General features: G+C 42.8%; 1 protein-coding gene across 1 annotated transcript in view; it reads right to left on the bottom strand.

Annotated features, from left to right (window-relative positions):
- Positions 1-326: 326 nt before the first annotated feature.
- LOC141124122 (uncharacterized) overlaps positions 327-24,224 on the bottom strand; it is a 67,097-nt gene continuing 43,199 nt past the window's right edge. Inside the window, exons 8-10 of the mRNA XM_073612200.1 lie at positions 21,848-21,921; positions 20,667-20,703; positions 327-3,709 (exon numbers count right to left, since the gene is read on the bottom strand). Of these exons, the coding sequence (XP_073468301.1) occupies positions 3,203-3,709; positions 20,667-20,703; positions 21,848-21,921 (618 nt within the window). The 3' untranslated portion in view covers positions 327-3,202. The remainder of the gene's footprint in view (positions 3,710-20,666; positions 20,704-21,847; positions 21,922-24,224) is intronic.

Below are 24,224 nucleotides of genomic sequence, written 5' to 3'. Positions count from 1 at the left end.
TGAAATTGAAGGCTTGGTCGGCAGAATTTCGGGCGTCATCAGATCACAAAAAAAAAGAACTTTCTGATTTTGAAAGAAAATTCATTCGAAATTCGACCGTGTATGGCCTGCTTTACACTCAGATTTGATCAGTTGATGATCGTGGCATTTTTTGCCTTCAGCCTTTGATGTAGAGACACTTGCCTCACGTACACAGTTATACCTTTATAGACCTTGGCAAGATGCAAGTGAACCCTCATATGATATCCTGCCTAGAGTGTTCCTTCAAACCCATCAGGCCTGGAGACCACTCTGATAGAAAGTCATGACACGCAGTCAATACATGCAGTTCTCAGAATGATCTGAGGATTTTATTTCTGGACTTCAGCTTATATAAGCAAAATAACATCACAATGAAGGTCCAACCCTTCTTTCATTAATATATGGTAAAGATACAGACATACAGGATGTTTTAACCGGTTCAATACCGGGCAATTTCACCCCCTTCCTTCCCAGGCCAATTTTTAGTTTTCAGCGCTGTCGCACTTTAAACGTCAATTGCGCGGTCGTGCGACGTTGTACCCAAAAAAATTGACGTCCTTTTTTCACCACAAATAGAGCTTTTTTTTGGTGGTATTTGATCGCCTCTGCGGTTTTTATTTTTTGCGCTATAAACAAAAGAAGAGCGACAATTTTGAAAATAAACACAATATTTTTTAATTTTTGCTATAATAAATATCCCAATTTTTTTTTTAAAAAACACATTTTTTCCTCAGTTTTGGCCGATACGTATTCTTCTACATATTTTTGGTAAAGAAAAATCGCAATAAGCGTATATTGATTGGTTTGCGCAAAAGTTATAACGTCTACGAAATACAGGATAGATTTATGGCATTTTTAAAAAAAAAATATTTTTAAATTTTTTTAGCGGCGATCGCGATTTTTTTTGGTGACTGCGACATTATGGCGGACACATCGGACACTTTTGACACATTTTTGGGACCAATCACATTTATACAGAGATCAATTCTATAAAATTGCATTGATTACTGTGTAAATGTGACAGGCAGTGAAGGGGTCAACCACTAGGGGGCGGGGAGGGGTTAATATATTTCTTAGGGAATGATTCTAACTGAAGGGGGAGGGGACGCACTAGGGGAGGTCACCGATCAGTGTTCCTCCGTTCTGGGAACACAGATCGCTCTCCTCAGAGCTGACAGGCTGTGGATCTGTGTGTTTACACACACAGATCCACATGCCGGCCCGGTTAACGGGCAATCGCGGGTGCCCGGCGGACATCGCGGCCCCCTAGATGGCCGGGAATCCAAGGACGTCATATGACGTCCACCCAGGATGGGAGATCCCATCTGTGGACGTCATATGACTATGGGCAGGTAGGGAAGTGGTTAAAACAAGCAAAAATAGAACATTACTGATTACATGCAGAAAACAATATAACGCCCTAATAACTCATATAGAAACTAATAACAGGAAAAGGGCTAGGACATCATTTCATCATTTCAGGGAAATCAGACCATTTACAAGAACATAAAATTTAACTTCTCATAAGCATCACTTATACCTATTTATTCTAAAATGGATACACATTTTTACAGGGGTGTATAGCTAAAATGGTGGACAGCAAGCTAAAATATCCCTTCAACCCCCTCTTAGATCATATTTGTATGATCTCACTTCCTTATCATGGTGGTATTCTCAGCCTGCTTCTGATGATACATACTGAGATAAGTTTTATTGGGAGATGAGGGATCTGAAATGCGAGTGGCTCTATTAATGAGACACATAATACGCTTATACACAAGATAAAGGAAAAGGAAAAAAAAACACAATCATGATTAAAATTATGGGAATATCCCTTATCCAAGAGAATATCCCTCCAAATCCAAAATCAACGTTTCCAAAAGGACTCCAGGTCTGGGCTATGTTGCGAGCCTCTTGTTGCAGCTTGGCCACCTCTTTTCTATGCTGAGCTATGACATCATAATAGTCTGGTACCTCTATACTGGTATTGTGTACTCAAGTACAACATTCATAATCCTCAGTCATTTCACATAATCCTGTAAGGGCTGAACTCATGCTCTCAATGGCTAAGTCGTGCAATTCTAGTTGTTTTCTAATAGCCCTAGTTTCAACATTATGTTTAGAAATGTCATCAGAGTTCTTTTCCATCATCTCATCAATAATTCCTGAGTAATTATTTAACCTTTTCATCAAATCTATTCCCCATCCTGTCCAGGAAGGGAACCATGCCCAGGCCATATCCTTTTCAAGGAATAACTCTCTCTTATTACAATGTTTTAATGGATACCTTGGGTGTATGCTAGCTTCAAGTAAATGACTCCCATCACTATCGCCTACCACCCCCATTATGGGCACCAGTGAGGCCAGGTAACACCAGCCTTGGGCCTCTTGTGGAATCCAGGGATAACAAGTCTTCCCACAACAAACATAAGTGTGGTTACCAAACAAGAAGGGCGTATTCACAGCAGTCTCTTGATCTACTGCTGTAGCTATTGCCAGAACCTGAAACAACTGCTGTACAGGTTTACTACTATCATTTTTAGAGGCAAGAGTTTTATTTAAGTCTGTTTTTACTCCAGTCTTACTTGGATGAGCCTGATATAAGGAACAGGACCCACCACTAGGGGCATAGCAGTCAGAGATGTTCAAAACCGATTGACTACAGGTATGAGCATTTCTAGTAGAATTCCCTAAATTAAAACACCAGGTAGGATTATGACTTCTATTGATGATGTGAAAGGAAATGGTGTCATTAGTTCTTCTACTGACATTCAAAAGGTCAAGGGGAATCTTTCCTCTCAAAAGGGGGGTAATATTTAAAGGTATAGCCATTAGGGGTATGCTAACGGTGCTAGGGTGCTGTTTGCTACAGATCCAACATTTCTGAAATCCTAATTTCTGAGCATAAGCATATTAAAATTTTAATCCATGGATTTTTTTCCGACGGATGTTGGCTCAAACTTGTCTTGCATACACACGGTCACACAAAGTTGTCGGAAAATCCGATCGTTCTGAACGCGGTGACGTAAAAACGTTGGGACTATAAATGGGCCAATAGCCAATAGCTTTTGTCTCTTAATTTATTCTGAGCATGCGTGGCACTTTGTCCGTTGGATTTGTCTACACACGATCAGAATTTAAAGGATCGGATTTAGTTGTCGGAAAATTTTATAGCATGCCCTCAAACTTTGTATGTCGGAAAATCCGATGGAAAAAGTCCAGTGGAGCCCACACACGGTCGGAATTTCCGACAACAAGCTCCGATCGCACATATTCCATCGGAAAGTCGGACCGTGTGTACGGGGCATAAGAGATGATCCATGTGGGCAGAAACACTGTCAGGGAAATCAGGATCAGGAGACAAAATGCCTTGCCAGGAGTCTGTGGTGAAATAAGCGAGGTCATCTTCTCTGGCCGGACCTGCTTTTCCAGGAACTCCTCCTTCGTCTGCTTGGACTTCTGCTTGAGGGCCTCCTGTGTCCAAGATCTCCTTCTTGCTTCCGGGTCTCTGGACAACCTTTTTCACTCGGCTGGCATGGATCCAGGACTGGCAATTTTCCACCAGAACAGCCGTTCTGGTCACTGCAACTACCGTAGTAGGAGGTCCAAAAGGATATTCCCTCTTCTTGCTTCTATTCAACTGCTGGACCACCACCGTGTCTCCTACTTTAAAAGGATGAGTAGGTTCCTGTGAAGAAAAAGGAGAGGTGTGAGCGACATTTCTCTCAACTGTATCCAAAGTTTGGATTAGTTTCCTCACATACTCTGACTGTACCAGATCCCCCTGCTCTATCATAGGAGGTGCTCTGGCCCAAGGAGTGGGGAAGGGGTGACCCATCAGACAATGGACAAAAGTTCATCCTGTGGCTTTCCTTATTTTATCTTTCATGGTCCTATTTACCCTTTCCACTATCCCTGAACTTTGGGGATGGTATGGAATATGAAACTTCCATTCTATTTGGAGCGAGTGTACATACTTTTGAGGTGAATGCAGGACCTCTGTCTGAGTTTATTTGAAGTGGGCATCCCCATCGAGGAATAATTTCCTGTGTGAGAATTTTCACTACTGTTTGTGCGTCTTCCTTTGTAGTTACAAGAATTTCAACCCACCTTGAGAACATGTCCACAATTACCAAAAGATATTCCTGTCTTTTTCCTAACTTGGGCATGTGAGTGAAATCTATTTGGAGGTGGGTGAAAGGTGTATTGGGATATATCAAATGTTCGTGTTTCACTTTGTTTGGGATGTTTGGGTTGTTCCTAATGCAGGTAATACACCTGGACACATAATCCCTTGTCAACCAGGGGAGATCTGAAATGTAAAAATCCTTGCCTAGTAATTCACAAGTTGCCTTCCAGCCTCTATGACCTATTCCATGATACTGGGCAATAAAAAGTGATGCACTTGCCTTTGGTATACATACCTTCCCCTCTTTGCACAAAAGTCCTGTTTTTGGATCTATTTGTGCACCTACTTTTTCCCAATCTCTCATGTCGGCTTCTGAGGCATAATCTTGTAAATCAGACAGTACATGGTCAAAACAAGGTAGTTCAGGCTCTAACATTGGCATCTGGATTTGAGCTGGTTGACAGATAGCTGCTTGTCTGGCTGCTGAGTCAGCTAGGGCATTTCCTCTAGCTGCCTCTGTTTGTTGGCCTGTATGTGCTCTGCAATGTATTATGGCAAGAGTTCTAGGCAACTAAATGGCTTTTAACAATGACACTACCAGAGAGGAATGGGAGATGTTTTTTTCCATCAGCTGCAATGAAACCACGCCTACTCCATATGACACTGAAATCGTGTACCACCCCATACCCATATTTGGAGTCAGTGTAAATATTCACATCTTGACCTTCAAATATTTGGCATGCTCTAGTGAGTGCAATCAATTCTGTAGCTTGTGCTGATTGATATGGAATAAGTTTAGCCTCAAGTATGACATCTGGAAGTTGCATATCCTGCATGATATGTGTGATCATTTGGCCTAGAACAAGATCCATCCACAAACACGTTTTGCACATTGGGCAAAGCGGTAGGGGACAAATCAGGTCTGGGAGATGTGTCTTGATGGATGAGGTTGATGCAATCATGCTGTGGCACCACCTCATCCTGTTCACCTTTCAACCCTAGCAGGCCATTTAAAATTGGTGCTGGGCCTGCATTAGGGGAAGCATATTTTATATGCAATTTTGGGTTTGACAACAGTATCCCCTCATAGCCGCTCAACCTTTGGACGGACATGTGTTGCGTATGTATATTCCTCAATAATGTAGATACATTATGAGTAGTATATAAGGTAGTATCATGGCCCAAAGTGAAAGTTGAAGCCATCTCCATCACCATAGAACAAGATGCTAAAGCTGTGAGACACGCGGGTATGCCCTGAACCTGTACCGGTACCACCTTTGAGAAAAAAGCAACAGGTCGGAGCTTGCCTTCATGCTCCTGAGCGAAGACACCTGCCAAAGTTGTACAATTGTCCCTGGCATACAAATAAAACATCACATTATAGTTGAGGAGGCCAAGTCCTGGGGCTGTTACCATAGCATTTTTCAAATACACAAAAGCATTACACATTTCATCTGTCCATTTAACACAGTCTGGCATATTTGAACCTGTGGCCTGTCTCAGGAGATTGTCATAGTAAGAGCAGTCAGGTATCCATTGGCAGCAGTAACCAATCATACCTAGGAAGGTGAGCATGTCCTTCCTGTTGAGTGGGCGGGGCAGAGCCATCAGAGCCGCAGCTCTTTTGTGGCTGACTCTTCTTTCTCCTTTTGTGAGCACAAACCCTAGATATTCAACTGTTTTCTGACACCATTGTAACTTTTTCTTTGACACTTTATGACCACTTTCAAAAAGACATTTCAAAAGATCCCCCCCCATCCTCCAGGGCGGCCTCCCTTGTGAAACTGCAGAGGAGGCGATCATCCATGTACTGCAGTAGGACTGAATAATGTCTGGTTGTCCAAGCTCTGAGTGTTGTTTTGAGGACAATAGAATAGACCACAGGTGAGTCTATATAGCCCTGAGGCAACTGCCGATTTTTAAAGCGGAATGCAAAGAGTGGCTGTGTCTCCTCATCCACAGGGATGGAAAAAAATGCATTTGACAAGTCAATAACAGAAAAATACTCAGCATCGGATGGTATGGAGGTGAACAATGATGGCACATCAGGCACTATTGGGGCAATTGGTACCACTAAGTTGTTTATGGCCCTAAGGTCCTGTACAAACCTGTAACTGCCATCCGGCTTTTTAACAGGGTTGATAGGAGTGTTGTAAGTGGAAATTATTTCTTTTAAAATACCTTTCTTTAGAAAGTTCTCCACAATGGGCTCTATACCATCTTCTTTTTCTCTGGATATGGGGTACTGTTTATGATACACAGGTAGAGCTCCTGGTTTCAAAATGGCTTTATAGGGCGTACATAAAATGAGCCCTACATCAAGAGGATTCATTGCCCATACTCCCTCCTCACTCAATTTGACATCTTCCTCTTCTGGGTGTGAGAGCAATGTAAAAAGGTGAACCTTGTCAGATTTTACATATAACCCTCCTTTTGCAGTAATTTTCATTGTAATGCCTAATTTTCCCAGCAAATCCCTTCCCAAGAGACTCACGGGACAATCAGGAATAATTCTGAAACAATGTTGCAGATCACAATCAGCACCAGTACGGGTGCTTAGTGAAAGCGGGGTGTTTTAAAAGTTTTGGTGAGTATCCCATTTATTCCCATTGAAGGCTCAGCATCCACAACATCTCCCCTATAAAAATCCTTGCTAATGGTACTACACGTGGCCCCAAAAAAATGGTACCTCATGCCCGTCTACAAGCAATGAAATTATAGGCTGTTCATGATAAGAATGAGAGACAAGTGGAAATGCCGGGATACTACCTTCTGGGCAGCTTCATTGTGACTGCTGTTGCTTCCAAGAAATGGGGTACTTAACACCATGTTACTGCTGTACTGGGGTTGGTGCCTGAAGGAGTGGAGGCAGCGGGTGGCCCTGAATTTGTACACTCCTGGTCATACAAGGGCATTGGGCTTTCCGGTGTCTGGGGTCTCCGCAGTTAAAACACCCTGTCTTAGGTTGCCTTTGCTGGAAGTCCCCTCTTTGTGGCCGTCCTCTTCCCCTATATCCACCTCTATAACCCCCTCTGTTCTGTCCCCTTTTCTTGTAAAAGTTTCCCCTTTGATTCCCTGAGAAATTATCCTGGTAATGTGTTGGTACTGGTGTTTGTTTGGGGATGTCAAAACATCCCGCTGCGTCTTTTTCAGTCAATGTTTTTTGAAAGTCAGTCATACTCTTTGTAGCCCAGTCTGATATCTGCTGTCTCACGGTGAGTGCATATTTAGGGGTCAGGTTGCTAAGATAAGTCTGTATTAGAACACTGTGCATTTCATCTTGAGTGTTAAGTCCGGCATCTTGTGTCCAGACTTCCTGAAATCTTTTCCAAAATTCCAACACTGACTCTGATGATTTTTGTTTGCAGGCTACTGCAGTAGGGAGTGATGAATTGTTAATGAAAACTCTTTTCATTTCCTTCTCTAGCTCTTCCCACATAAGGTTCCTTCCTTCAACAGTGTTTAGTGAATAAGCCTCTGCCTTGGTGGTGGGTGCCTCTAGGACATTTATGGTGGGCACTTTGGTCCAATCCCAAGGGGAGGTAGTTCCCACCGAACTGTATATAATGAGCCTTATGTCTTCTTTTGTATAATTTCTACCCTTACAAGCTTTCTTTACATAAGCTATCGCCCCCAAAGCTAGTGTGGAGGGTTTGGGGCAATGTTTGATAATACGATTAATATCCTCAATATCAATAGACTTCATTACCAAAACGTCACCCACAGTCATGAAAGGAAAATTCTGCATAACTAACTGCGTAGTTATTTCCTCTTCTTCTTCCGGCTTCTCTCTGTCAGCTGCGTGTTTTGTACTCTGACCCTCTGCAGTGTGTGCAGCCTCTGCAGCCTGTTTTAACTTCTGCGTTGCACTCCTAGTTTGGGCAGGATCTTCTCTATGGGGTCCGTGGGGCATCTTTGGTTTATGTTCCTCCGCAGGTGTCTTTTCAGCCTTAGGTAATTCCTCATCCATAATGGAGGAGGCAGCACCAGTCGACTGTTGTATTTGTGAAACTATAGGCGGTGGCTGATCTATTGGGGCAGCAACCTGTGGTTCTGGTAGGACCACAGGCAGTGCCTGATCCACCACTGCACCCTGCTGTGGAACGGGTGCAGAGGGCGGGTGGGCTGCCGCAACTGCGGCCAAGAACTCCATGTCCTCTTTTGAGAATGAGGGGTATATTTGTTTAGGTGATTGTGGTATGTAAGGTAGAGGTGGCGGGGCATAGGGAACTGGGGCAAGAGCTAGTGCACATGGAACTAGGGACGGGAAACCTGATTTAAGTCTCTTCTCAGAAGCATGTAACCCCAGGGCTTCCTTGTCCCTTGGATTTGGACTTTTCTTTCTTATTTTCTTATCTGCTCTCTCATACCAGTAGAGGGCATACAATAACCAATTTTCCCTGCGTTTCCTCATATATTCCTTGTCCCATTGGGGGTATCCCGTGTAATATGGGAAAGCTTCCTTATCTCCCAAACAAAGACCCTTCATCATATCCATATGGAATGTATCGTTATCACCCGTTATCGTGGGTTACTACTCCTCATGGTTTCAGTCCATCCCGCCAGATTATCTACCCAAGGGTTAATATACACATAATCAGTTCCACATATTCGGGCTACATAACATTTACATGTCTCTCCTACATCTGGAGGGGGAATCTTCTTCCCCGAAAGCTGACCCATAATAACAACGTGGTGGACGCTACCTTACCTTGCGGCGTCCGACAAAATCCACACAATACATAGATTATCTTATTTACTATTTGTGACAGACCTAGCCCGGAGAGGGACTTTTGGAGGGGACTAAATGCTAGCCTCTTGCTGATCGATCATGGGCCCTGACATTCGGGGGAACGGTGCTCTTTGTGAGCTGCATGCCTGGGGACCCTTGAGGTGGTATTACTGTGGATTCGGGTCCTGGTCCCCCAGGACACACAGGCTCTGGGGACCCTGGATTTGACATATTAGAATAGTGACTGATTCATACCGTTGGGACTCCTACTGTTAACTGCTAATGTCATCAATTCCAGCTACCTGTCTGTTGTCTGCTAAAATGTGTATTGTAAATAAGTCTCTAGTATGGGATCTAAGAGTCATTAGATCCCCATTGTTGTTTGTGTTTAATTAACTCTGCTATTGTGATAATGTTGATTGGATTTTCTGAACTACAAGACGGCCAGTCTGGCCTAAAGGTCAGGTCTGAGTCATCTAGGCTGTCTAAAGGGATTAGTTAATTAGCTCATGTTAATTAGGTTAATTAGGTTTCAGCTGTATTGTTAGAGTAATATGAGCAGGAGGTCTGCACCTCCTCTTTTACTGTATAAAAGAGACTGTATTCCTGTCAATAATGAGAGATTCCTGTTTGAACTTACATACAGCCTGCCTGGTGTTTGTTCTGAGCTATCACATCTGGGTTAGAATGGCGCATAGCTGTAGTTCTAATCCCGGAACATTGGATGACCGAACGATCAGATGTTGCGATCTGCAATCTGATTCTATAGCAGCAAAGGAGTGTCGGGAGAGTGGAACCGAGCGAGCAAGGGGCTTGTTACACTATTTTATTCACTTCTACACAGGACAGGAAAGACAAGCAAAGAGGTTGGGTTTTTCTGGCACACTCTAGCAGATATCTTTATCAAACTTCTAATGCCCCGTACACACGGTCGGATTTTCCGACGGAAAATGTGCGATCGGAGAGTGTTGTCGGAAAGTCCAACCATGTGTGGGCTCCATCGGACTTTTTCCATCGGATTTTCCGACACACAAAGTTTGAGAGCAGGCTATAAAATTTTCCGACAACAAAATCCGATCGCGTCAATTCCGACCATGTGTGGACAATTCCGACGCACAAAGTTCCGCGCATGCTCAGAAGAAATTCCGAGATGGAACAGCTCGGTCTGGTAAAATTAACGTTCGGAATGGATAGAGCACTTTCGTCACGCTGCAATGTTTAAAATTGTTTAACCACTTAAGCCCCGGACCATTTGGCTGCCCAAAGACCAGAGCACTTTTTGCGATTCGGCACTGCGTCGCTTTAACTGACAATTGCGCGGTCGTGCGACGTTGCTCTCAAACAAAATTGACGTCTTTTTTTCCCACAAATAGAGCTTTCTTTTGGTGGTATTTGATCACCTCTGCGAGTTTTATTTTTTGCGCTACAAACAAAATAAGATAGTGTTTACAAATAAGGGGATAGTTTTATGGCATTTTTATTAATATTTTTTTTTTACTAGTTTTGGCGGCGATCAGAGATTTTTATTATGACTGCGACATTATGGCGGACATGTCGGACATTTTTTACACATTTTTGGGACCATTGTCATTTATACAGCAATCAGTGCTATAAAAATGCATTGATTCCTGTGTAAATGACACTGGCAGTGAAGGGGTTAACCACTAGGGGGCGGGGAGGGGTTAAGTCAGTACTAGGGAGTGTTTTCTAACTGTAGGGGGGTTGGGCTCTGTCTGTCAGTACACTGATCTCTGCTCCCGATGACAGGGAGCAGAGATCGAGTGACACTGTCACTAGCCAGAACGGGGAGATGCTGTTTACATCAGCATCTCCCCGTTCCTGCTCTCCGTGAGTTGATCGCGGGTATCCCCGCGGCGATTGAGTCCGCGGGACCCGCGACCCGACTCATGGAGCTCCCGGCCGGCGCACGCAATGACACGGCGGGAAATTCAAATGGACGTATATATATACGCCCATTTGCCCAGCCGTGCCTTCTGCCGACGTACATAGTCGTCCGCCGGTCGGGAAGTGGTTAATACAGCGCACTCTCTTCTTCTTTATAATGTGAGAAGAATGAAGTAGTTTTGCTGCTCATATTCACACACACTTCTCACAAACTTCTTTCTTTATTATTTATCGTGATTCCCTCAATATATTTTGATTTGTCACATCTGACCAAATTTGTTTTTTGTTGTTTTATTTTTGCTTTGTATTTTTTTCAAGGCTGTTTTTTTTTGGGGGGGGGGTTGTATTTGTTTTAAGGCTGATTTTTTTATTTTTTATTGGTTTTACTCCATAATATTTTTGTGTGTGTTTTGTGTGTCAAGTTACCACAACACCATTGTTATCTTGTATTATTTAATCTCAAGGAGATTGCTTGGTGTTGGTGTCCCTTGTTAATTTCACATTGTATTTTTGAAATGTACCTGCCTCCTCACAAACAAACTGTCCTTTTTGAAGGAAAACACACATAGACAAGTATAATTGAAACAAAAATTCCTTTATTAAGGGCTCAGAACCAAACAAAGAGGGAGGCAACACTGGATAAACATTATAAATTGGCGAAGCCTTTGACCAGACATCAATTCTTTTCCAGCAAAATTGGGGGCCTGAGGAGTCCATATGTAAGGGGGTGCAGTCTGGTCTAGAAGTCCCATAGATCATGATAGCAGCAGATGACATCTGTGTCCCCAGGCTGTGGTACTACAAGAGGCTGCATATTTTGCCAGACCAGACTGAACCCAGGGCTATTACTCTCTGGTCTTCTTTCCACGCTTCCTTCCCGGCTGTGGCTCTGGTGTTGGAGATGTGGCAGGAGGAGGATTAGGACATGGAGGAGGAGGAGGAAGAGGAGTAGGACCTGGAGGTGGAGGAGGAGGAGGACTATGTGGGAGGTCACAAATGTGGGTAGCACATGTTATTTGGCCCCTCAACCCCTTATTGAGAGCTTCCAAAATTAAGAACTCACACAGGAGTCGTTGGCCCTCCTCCATCTGCATCATTCTGCAGGCAGTTATGCCAGCAAAGTCCTCCTCCACACTGTGGGGGGTTCTCAGGGCCTCTATAGCCTTTCAAAAGAGGCCCATGGCAGCCTCCTCCAGGTTACTCCTCTTCCTGCCACTTTGTCTTTGAAGGTGTAGGGGAGGGACCTGGATATCAGGCAGCCTGCTTGGCCCGGCCACCTCCTGGCTGAGACTTCCCTGTGTATGAAAAAGGGACATGTTTTTTTATCATCAAAAAATTTTTTGCATCATCAATCAAAATCATAAATTAGCAATCCAAACTAACATCTATTTAACATCATTGATTGGACAACCAGAAATATTTAGAAGAATGCTATACCTGGCTCAAGCTGGGCTCCTCCACATGTTGCTGCCTGGAAGGCCCAGGTTGGGCGTCAGAAGCCTCAGCTGGGGGTGAAGGAAGCGTGGAAGAAAGAGTGGAGAGTGCTGGCCTGGGTTCAGTCTGGCCTGCCAGAAAATGCATCCTGTCATAGTACCACAGCCTGGGTACATAAATGGCATCTGCAGCTTCTGATCTCTGGGAATCCTGGACCTTCGTGCGCTCCCTTAGATAAGTGCTCCTCAGGCCACCAATTAGAACCTTCAAATAGGTGATGTCTGCCGTGGGGATCACTGGCTTCACAAATTCCAACAAATTATCCAGCGCTGCCTTCCTCTTTGTTTGGTTCTTATATTCAGGGTGGTTTATCTGCCATAGACAGGACAGCTCCCTGAACATATCTATGAAGATTGGCATAAAGTCCTTATCTTTCAAGATATCCATTTTCACTGCAAGACACAACACAAGACAAACCCTAATGTCAGCCTAAAGTCTTCTAAACTTGTCCAAATACAGGCCTCAATCTAGAAGCAGTAAAGGCCCAATGTTAAATCTTACCTTCGCAATCACGATCGGCACCTCTGTTACTCCTTCCTCCGCTCACAGATCGTACGTACTATGCACGTGTGTTACGCTTTATAGACACTGCGCATGCGTGAAACTCTGCCCACCCCTGACGTTCTTTCTAGTCTATTCCCTGCCCCTACTCTTTCATCGCAGTGGGGGAAGAGCACATGACGGAGACACAGCAGGTGTCTGATAATTACAGCAACGAGGAGGAGGAGGAAAGCCCAGAGCCAGAAACGCCCCAATCCAGAAGGTGACGATTTAAGGCATTGAATATGTCCTTTGGGGAGATGTTGGAGAAGGTGGACATCCTGAAGAAGGCCGACTATGATGGGAAGTATGGACCTTACCCCAACCCCAATGTCAGAAAGCCAAGATCATAGCGAAAGTGGTCAAGAGTCTGCACCGGAATTTCGGGGTACGATGATCAAAAGATCAGCTCAGGAAACGGTGGTCGGACCTCAAATTAAGAGAGCACGAGCAGTACAGAAAGATCCGGAGAGTGTTGCAAAAAAGTAAGTAGTTGTCCTGTGTTCCTATTCTTTATGGTTATTACGTTTGTGCTGCTCCATGTGCTTTTCTTAACTGTTATCCAATTTAAAATGGCAACTTTCATGTTCATGGGCACATTATTCATTCGTATAAAAAATTGTTAGTTCGGCCTAGAAAACACCATTGTTTTGGCCATATGCATTTGCCCACATTTTTTATGGTCTACTTGTCTGAAAATAATTTGGTTGTGTAGATGGGTTTGTAACTAGAATGAAATGCAAACTAGATTCTGTGTAAGGAGAGGACACTCAGCAACTGTTTACACATCTGGACACTGGAGCACTAGTGTGGGACACAAGAACACCCTTTTTATTAGGGGGTCCATAGAGGTGCTCCAGTGTATACTACAGGGGGGTCTCCATCTGTGAAGCTTGTACAAAACAGGTAAGTGTTCAAGCTTGACAAAGGACAATACAAATTCTACATCTTGGAACTCTGCCAAACCAGACAATTGTACCCCACTTCCAAGCAATGTTTCATATTCCTATTTCTGCCATCAAATATCTGTGTGCTAAGTATACCTATTTTTTTTACATAGGGGATAAAAGACTCGGAGGACACCCCTCATCCGAGGAGACCACAGACCACCAACCTCTGGAAGAAGGGGAAATCGACTCAAGCCAAGCAGAGCAAGAGGAGGAAGACATGGTGGAAATTGGCACCACAACAGGTGAGTGTCTGCGACCACAGGCTCGGTTAAGAGATGGATGCCGGCAGATTTATAATACATGGTGTGTTTTTGTTTCTATCTTTTTAGCTGATCGTGATGTTGTGGATCCAGGGCATTTCATCTCGGAAAGTGCACAGATCCTGATCGGGGAGATCATGGGGTGTAATAGGGACTTGGAAAACATCCTGAAAAACATCAATGATGTTCAACAAAAAATGAAGAACATCATTGATGTTTTAGGCAGAGTTTAAAACCCCTCCAAATCCCTTTGGTTTTTTGTGTGCTAAAAATTTTTACCATTTTTTGACATATTTGCGAAAAGCCAAATTTTGAAGATGCACACAGTGTGTCAACATGTGCTATCTGCCATCACGGGAGAACAATGGACGCGTTTTGCGGGTGCAACTCATTCCTCAATAATAAAGTAGCTGTGAGGAAAGGGTTGCACCCCAAAAACACGTCCCTTGATCCCCCATGATGGCAGCTAGCACATGTTGACATTCAGCAATTTGTGTGCATCTTCAAAATTTGGCTTTTCCTGGGGTGACTTCACCCCATCTGAACGCAATATCAAACACAGTTTGTATATACTCATGTCTGATATTGCCTTCAAGTTATACCAAATGTGAACTTTGTAAGTTCAAGATTTGTGTCTTTCTTGTTGGTTTTAAACATGCCTGTTTTATCTTAAATGGATATTTCTACTTTTTCTAATGTGACCCCAAATATTGTTATACAACAAACATGTTGGTTTGTTTTAAAAACCTTTTCTAAATGCACATGTAATTGTGCTGGTATTAAAAAGATTGTTAATCAAGAATGTGTGGATTATTGTCTTAACGCTCCAACACTTTTGTGGTGCTCTAATTGGTGTTTTCTGTGACAATGGGTGTTATTTCCTAAGGGCAAATCCACTTTGCACTACAAGTGCAGTTTCAAGTGCACTTGTAGTGCAAAGTGTCTTTGCCTTTAGTAAATAACACCCAACAGTGCTTTGTAAGGTTACACAATCATGCCATTTTCAGGACTCACCACATTTCTGTCAGGGTCAGCTAAAACAAACACAAGCAGTAAATGTCACCAAAGATTTGAGTAGTTATTTTTTTTATTATTTGAAAAAGGTTTCAGACATTGTCTGACATATTGATAGCCCCCCTACCCGCAAAGTATTCAAGGTATCTTAGCCGGACATCACGGGCACTCAGGGGGGGATAGCCAGGATGGCCACTTTCAAGCGCCGTCAGGGTTGTTTCATTTAGAATTCCGGCCTCAGGCCCAACTGAGCCAGCATAGTTCGCAGAATGTTGCCGTAAAAAGTTGTGTAGAACACAGCACGCCAGGATTATATGATTCAGTTTATACTCCGACATGTGAAGCCAATGTAGCACCAATATTTAAAAAGGGCCCAAAATACATCCCTGGGAATTACAGACCAGTTAGCCTAACATCAATAGTATGTAAACTCTTGGAGGGGACGATAAGGGACTATATACAAGATTTTAGTAATAAGAACGATATCATTAGCAGTAATCAGCATGGATTCATGAAGAATCGTTCTTGCCAAACCAATCTACTAACCTTCTATGAGGAGGTGATTTACCATCTAGATAAAGGAAGGCCCGTAGACCTGGTGTATCTGGATTTTGCAAAAGCATTTGACGCAGTTCCCCATAAACGTTTACTGTACAAAATAAGGTCCGTTGGCATGGACCATAGGGTGAGTACATGGATTGAAAACTGGCTACAAGGGTGTGTTCAGAGGGTGGTGATAAATGGGGAGTACTCAGAATGGTCAGGGGTGGGTAGTGGGGTTTCCCAGGGTTCTGTGCTGGGACCAATCCTATTTAATTTGTTTATAAATGACCTGGAGGATGGGATAAACAGTTCAATCTCTGTATTTGCAGACGATACTAAGCTAAGCAGGGCAATAACTTCTCCGCAGGATGTGGAAACCTTGCAAAAAGACCTGAACAAATTAATGGGGTGGGCGACTACATAGCAAATGAGGTTCAATGTAGAAAAATGTAAAATAATGCATTTGGGTGGCAAAAATATGAATGCAATCTATACACTGGGGGGAGAACCTCTGGGGGAATCTAGGATGGAAAAGGACCTGGGGGTCCTAGTAGATGATAGGCTCAGCAATGGCATGCAATGCCAAGCTACTGCTAATAAAGCAAACAGAATATTGGCATGCATTAAAAGGGGGATCAACTCCAGAGATAAAACGATAATTCTCCTGCTCTACAAGACTCTGGTCCGGCCGCACCTGGAGTATGCTGTCCAGTTCTGGGCACCAGTCCTCAGGAAGGATGTACTGGAAATGGAGTGAGTACAAAGAAGGGCAACAAAGCTAATAAAGGGTCTGGAGGATCTTAGTTATGAGGAAAGGTTGTGAGCTCTGAACTTATTCTCTCTGGAGAAGAGACGCTTGAGAGGGGATATGATTTCACTTTACAAATACTGTGCTGGTGACCCCACAATAGGAATAAAACTTTTTCACAGAAGAGAGTTTAATAAGACTCGTGGCCACTCATTACAATTAGAAGAAAAGAGGTTTAACCTTAAACTACGTAGAGGGTTCTTTACTGTAAGAGCGGCAAGGATGTGGAATTCCCTTCCACAGGCGGTGATCTCAGCGGGGAGCATTGATAGCTTCAAGAAACTATTAGATAATCACCTGAATGACCGCAACATACAGGGATATGTAATGTAATACTGACACATAATCACACACATAGGTTGGACTTGATGGACTTGTGTCTTTTTTCAACCTCACCTACTATGTAACTATGTAACTATGAATGGGTGTAAGAAAAAGGCGGAACCGGCTGGCCATGATTCCAAACGTGTTCCCCACCACTCTTCTGGCTCTGGCCAGCCGGAAATTAAAAACCTTCTGGTCCGGGGTGAGGGTCCTCATCGGGAATGGCCGCATAAGATGGCCCCCCAGCGCAAACACTTCATCTGCAACGAAGACGAATGGGAGTCCTTCCACATTGTCTTCTGGAGGTGGCAAGTCCAAGCTGCCATTCTGGAGACACCTGTAGAACTCCGTCTGGGCGATGACTCCACTATCGGACATCCAGCCATTCTTCCCCACGTCCACATACAGGAACTCGTAAGTAGCCGACACCACTGCCAACATCACAATACTATTGAACCCCTTGTAGTTATAATAGTATGACGCCGAGTTGAGTGGTGGGATGATGTGGACGTGTTTCCCATCAATTGCTCCTCCGCAGTTAGGAAAGTCCCACCGCCGGGCAAAGTAGGAGGCCACATAGGTCTGCCATTCCTGTGACGTGGAAGGAAACTGTGGAGTCAAACAACAAAAAAAATTTGTCATTTTGCACATAAACAGGGAAAGCAGATTAGACACAAACATTCTTGGCCAACATCAAGATAACATTTATTTGAGGGAGTTTTTAAAGACCAAAGTATAAGGTACACCTATCAGAAATCCCCCCCTCTCATGGGCCATTTCTAACATTTTAGGGGGGCTCTTGGACAGGTAACCCTCTCCACTTCATTGAGAGATGAATGCCTAAATAATGGGTATTACTTTGGCCAGCCCCTCCTTAGTTACACTATTGGCAGCCCACTGGACAGGTAAGAAGTGTCATAATACAAAGATATAAATACACATTGTACACATTTGAGCACATTTGGAAATTCTACTATTACCTATCAAGATAATAATAGTATACGAAAACTTTAAACAGTACCATTTGAAAGCATACAGGCAGGCCCTTGCACTACATGCTTTGGGGAATTCATCCATAAATCTGACCACAAAAGAGATGGGTATAGTGTGTATGGGTTTGGCAAAGTCAGCAGATAGATGATTGAGGATAGATAGAAAATTGGTATCAGCTGACTTAGCAGTTGGGGGGAGGGAGGGTTCCAAATGATTTGGGGACCCCCAAAAAAAGCCTCTGGCACTCTGCCTGAATTTAAAGCACAAATCACATTTAAAAACATTTTAGGGGGTGTTTGGGGTAAAGCACTACTATGGAGCTGATAAAATACATTGTTAAGTGACTACACAAGGTAAATATAAGGCCAGGAGACCATGCTGGGGAGGTAAGTGAAGGCTAAAATGTATGAAGGACAACAAAAATAATGACATAAAAATCCAGCATGCATGAGGAGAAAGGGGACATTCACAGCATATTACAATCATGGTAATTAGGGAATGAGGAAAGAAATACAATATATTATCAAACATTAAATACAATAAAATGTGAGATTAAAGGATAAAAATCTTACCTTAATATACTCCTTCTGCAGGACCTGGATGATGGCAGAACTGGTCTCTGCGCTAATGATCCCCAGAGCCTGGGGGGAGATGCCTGTTGAGAACTTCAAGTCCTGTAGGCTTCTCCCTGTCGCCAAGTACCGCAGAGTAGCGACGAGCCTCTGCTCCGGAGTGATGGCTTGCCCCATGCAGGTATCCTGCCTGCTGATATAGGAGGTCAGCAAAGCCAACAAATGGTAAAAATACGGGGTCCGTCATCTGGAGAAAGTTCCTGAAATCATCAGGATTATTCTCACGGATCTCACGGAGCAAAGACATATGACAGAACTGGTCACGCTGAAGCAGCCAATTCTTGGTCCATGAACTCCTCCCCACCCTGTTAATGGACTGGGCTTGTGTCAAGGTAAGGTCTCCAACACCAACAGAACGCACCGAAGAACAGCAAGGCCAGTGAAGATCGACCTGAAAAACAGTAACGAACTAAAAAGAACACAATGACAAGAGTCACGCGTAACTTGCTGCACGCACTGAAGAGCAGATACAAACCCACAAGCACAAACTGAACAGCAGAAAACGATCTGAAAACCACGAGTCTGAAAAAGCGCAAATCGTCTCTCACCAAACATTTACTAACACGAGATTAGCAAAAGGAGCCCAAAGGGTGCCGCGCTTGGTCCTGAACTGGCCTTTTCTAGTCTCGTCATATGTGGTGTACGTCACCGTGTTCTTGGCGATCGGAAATTTCGACAACTTTGTGCGACCGTGTGTATGCAAAACAAGTTTGAGCCAACATCCGCTGGAAAAAATCCATGGATTTTGTTGTCGGAATGTCCGATCAATGTCCGATCGTGTGTACGGGGCATTACAGTACTGTACTATATTACTTTGGGGCTTCTCAGAACCCCGGAACTATCTCAGAGTTCCTTATGCTGCCGTTACCCGAACGGACTTCTACCGAGGTTCATACATTTACATAAATGCTTCTAACACTACACCTTCTGCTAGTCCCATGTAGGGATCGGTCTTTTAACTAGAAGTCACGGTAAGAGAAATAAAAATAATTAGATCAGACTTACCGGACTTAGATATGACTGTCCTACCGCTGCCACCAAAAGCTGTTGGGGTGTAGGGTGTTCTAGAAACAAGTGAACCCTCGTATAATATCCTGCCTAGAGTGTTCCTTCAAACCCATCAGGCCTGGAGACCACTCTAATAGAAAGTTATTACACACAGTCAATACATGCAGTTCTCAGAGTGATCTGAGGATTTTATTTCCGGACTTCAGCTTATATAAGCAAAAAAACATCACAATGAAGGTCCAACCCTTCTTTCATTAATATATGGTAAAGATACAGACGTACAGGATGTTCTAAAACAAGCAAACATAGAACATTACTGCGTACATGCAGAAAACGATATAACGCCCTGATAACTCATATAGAAACTAATAACAGAAAAAGGCTAGCTAGCTTCACGTCTTTTTGGGGAAATCAGACCATTTACAAGAACATAAAACTTAACTTCTTATAAGCATCACGTATAAATATTTATTCTAAAATGGATAAACATATTTACAGGGGTATATAGCTAAAATGGTGGACAGCAAGCTAATATATCCCTTCACCTTCCATGTGACAAATTGTTACCAATACATATAGTAAGGATGAATCTCGCCAGCAGGGAAACAATGCATTAAAACCTGACAGAGATTCTAGACATTGTCAGCTATAAAAAAAAAAAATTGTTATGCCCCGTACACACGGTCGGACTTTGTTCGGACATTCCGACAACAAAATCCTAGTATTTTTTCCGACGGATGTTGGCTCAAACTTGTCTTGCATACACACGGTCACACAAAGTTGTCAGAAAATCCGATCATTCTGAACGCGGTGATGTAAAACACGTACGTCAGGACTATAAACGGGGCAGTGGCCAATAGCTTTCATCTCTTTATTTATTCTGAGCATGCGTGGCACTTTGTCAGTCGGATTTGTGTACACACGATCGGAATTTCCGACAACGGATTTTGTTGTCGGAAAATTTTATAGCCTGCTCTCAAACTTTTTGTGTCGGAAAATCCGATGGAAAATGTCCGATGGAGCCCACACACGGTCGGAATTTCCGACAACACGCTCCGATCGGACATTTTCTATCGGAAAATCCAACCGTGTGTACGGGGCATAAGAAGGAAAAAAAATATATATTATTGTAAGATCTTCTGACCTCCATCCCGTGTCTGAACATTACAAGTCCCAATCTGTGCAGCACTTCCACCTGCCATATATGTCAGTACCTTATTACAATCTATACCAAGCTTAGAAAACACATTGATGATGCTGATCAGATTCACATATTTTAAAAAAAAAAGTTCCCCTCAGTAAATAGAACTTACCTCAACCCAGAACCCATTCTTATTATTGCCGATAATTCTGATGGAAGAGAAAACACAACTATCACCTTCTGTGAGGATTAGGAATCTTATAATTTTCATATATTCTGGCCTGGATTTCCCTGGACCTACTACCACAAGCCATGATTTCTACACTTGTACTAATGGAAGATACCAGTGGTATGTCAATTGGATACATGGCTCTATATTTAGGATGTATCCGGTCTATAAACCAGAGGCTCTGGGTGGACAGTTGGATAAATGGTTCTATATTTAGGATGTATCTGGTCTATAAACCAGAGGCTCTGGGTGGACAGTTGGATAAATGGTTCTATATTTAGGATGTATCTGGTCTATAAACAAAGGCTTTAGATGGACAGTTGGATAAATGGTGTTATATTTAGGATATATCCTGTCTATAAACCAGAGGCTCTGGATGGACAGTTGGATAAATGGCTCTGTATTTAGGATGTATCTGGTCTATAAACCAGAGGCTCTGGATGGACAGTTGGATAAATGGTTCTATATTTAGAATGTATCTGGTCTATAAACCAGAGGCTCTGGATGGACAGTTGGATAGATGACTCTATATTTAGGATGTATCCGGTCTATAAACCAGAGGCTCTGGAGGGACAATTGGATAGACGGCTCTGTATTTAGGATGTATCCAGGCTATAAACCAGAGGCTCTGGATGGACATTTGCATAAATGACTCTATTTAGGATGTGTCTGGTCTATAAACCAGAGGCTCTGGGTGGACAGTTGGATAAATGGCTCTATATGTAGGATGTATCCTGTCTATAAACCAGAGGCCCTAGAGGGACAGTTGGACAAATGGCTCTATATTTAGGATGTATCTCATCTATAAACCAGAGGCTCTGGAGGGACAGTTGGATAGATGGCTCTATATTTAGGTTGTATCTAGTCTATAAATCAGAGGCTCTGGATGGACAGTTGGATAAATGGCTCTATATTTAGGATGTATCCTGTCTATAAACCAGAGGCCCTAGAGGGACAGTTGGACAAATGGCTCTATATTTAGGATGTATCTCATCTATAAACCAGAGGCTCTGGAGGGACAGTTGGATAGTTGGCTCTATATTTAGGATTTATTTGTTCTGGATGGACTGGTTACCAGTGAAGTGCTGGAGAAAATGCTGACTTTAGTAGATTTGAACACTCACATGTGATGAGGATTGAAGGCTGCACAGAGTTCGCAGAAAATATGTCTACCACAGGAGTGTTTTGTGCTTCCAGCCTGTAAAAAATAAAAAGTCATCAGATTATTACCTGATCTCAGAGTCAGGCAGTTTTCTTCAATAAAAAGGCATAATTATTGGCAGGGGTCACAGGTTTCTATGAGGATTACAAAAGTTGGGAAGGCTGGTAGAGTGTGAAAAACCCTTCAAGATGTCTATAAACCAAAAACTGTGAAGCTCAGAAACTACAGGGGGGTTTTTATCAGCAATTCACAGTTTTATGAATGCAATGGTCCAAATAGTCCTACTCCTTTGTCCTACTCTAAGACCCTCACCCTCAACTGGGGAGAAATATCCCAGAGATATTTTGGATACAGCTCTCCCCTTCAGCTCTCTCTCCATCCATCTGTCTCGCAAGCCATCAACATCGGCACACAGGTCCATGAGGATGGACTCAGACTCGGTATTGAGTACTTGCAGTATACAACAAATGCCTAAAATGTCCGATCTCCAGTCAAACTCTTCTCACAAAAAAAACACACTGATGGGGGCCATTGAAGGAGAAACTAAGGGACGTGGCAGACCATCTGATGGTGGTTGAGTAGGCAGTGGGATGCCATGATGCAGACATACAATAACTGCTAAGGGACCATTAGGGCCGGTTCACACCAGTGCAATGCCAGACATTGCATGCGATTCACACAGCATTGCTGTGCAGATCACATGTGTTGTCTGTGTGACGTGAATTCAGCCATTCAAACTGTATGGCCAAATTTGTATCGCATTCAGATCAGACTTGGACCCTTTCTTTTTTGTCAGCACCAGAATTGGATGGCATGGGTGTCCCCACCAATGTGATCTGATTCTGCAAATGGCGCTGTGTTTTGCAGACTGATTGTGGGGTGTCATTAACAACATAAACGCCGCAATCATTTTGCATGAACAGGTTTGCGATTTAGATGTGGTGTGGATTTGCAGCGAAGTGTGCTTTCATAATAGACACGTGCACTGCCGCAAAAATTTCTTCATTTTCCTTTCCATTAAATTTTTTTTTTGCTTTTTTCGTAAGTTTGAAAATTCAGAATTCATAAATTCGAAAATTCGAAAATTTAAAAAGTCAGAATTTGAAAATTTTAATTTTTGTATTTTCGAATTTCCTGTCAGGTCTGCGCTCAGCCCTTCCTTCTCTGAACTGTTAGCTAATTGCCAGCTCCTATCTCTCTACAGTGACTCACCTGTTGACGATCCTGCTTGTCAGTCCTGCCTACTTAAGCCGTCCAGCTCAGTTGTTCTCTGCCTTCGCCTTGGTCAACATCACAGATACTTTCTCCTGCATTCCTGTTGAAGACTTGCTTGGCTTATGTCCCTTCTGGCTCCAGATCCTGCTTGCTGTTCTACTACATTTATCTCTGGCTCTCTGACATTTGGCTTGGCTGACTATCCGATCCGGTTCCTGAACTCTGGCTATGTTTTGACTACGCTTACTCTGTTTATCTTTTTATTATTATTATTAAACAAGTGTGATTTAACTGCACTTCTGTCTCGGTCCTACCGCTGCCACCAAAAGCTGTTGGGGTGTAGGGTGTTCTAGAAACAAGTGAACCCTCGTATAATATCCTGCCTAGAGTGTTCCTTCAAACCCATCAGGCCTGGAGACCACTCTAATAGAAAGTTATTACACACAGTCAATACATGCAGTTGTCAGAGTGATCTGAGGATTTTATTTCCGGACTTCAGCTTATATAAGCAAAAAAACATCACAATGAAGGTCCAACCCTTCTTTCATTAATATATGGTAAAGATACAGACGTAGAGGATGTTCTAAAACAAGCAAACATAGAACATTACTGAGTACATGCAGAAAACAATATAACGCCCTGATAACTCATATAGAAACTAATAACAGAAAAAGAATAAATAATGATATTTGAAGCGCTTCACAATGTGCATGAAAATGAATATATAAGAATAAATATAAATAGTCAAATAAATCCAGCGGTGAGTAAAAATTCCTATAAAATCCAGCAATCAAAATAGTGTAAAATTATAAAAAATTAGTGACACCAAATGTGTAAAAAATTCACATAAAAAATCCACATAAAAATAAATATATAGGGATGTATTCAGAAGGTTCAATTATACAGGTGTGGAATCCTGATTGGTATAGAGCTTTTGATCACTAGCAAAGCTGTTTAAAAACACTTGCTTAATTAAGGTGCTCATTGATAGTACCAATGTGTTTTTTGCTTCTATTCACAACCAATGTGAGAATCATAAACAGGCAGATAAGAGAAAAAAACAATCATTGTGCAATAATTAGGATACCAAGGTACACAGGCAAACTTCAATCCACTCACGTGTG

Source organism: Aquarana catesbeiana, linkage group LG01 (assembly GCF_042186555.1).
Source record: "Aquarana catesbeiana isolate 2022-GZ linkage group LG01, ASM4218655v1, whole genome shotgun sequence".
Taxonomy (NCBI): Eukaryota; Metazoa; Chordata; class Amphibia; order Anura; family Ranidae; genus Aquarana; species Aquarana catesbeiana.
Note: the sequence above shows the minus strand (reverse complement) of the source record. Positions and strands in the feature narration are given on the sequence as shown.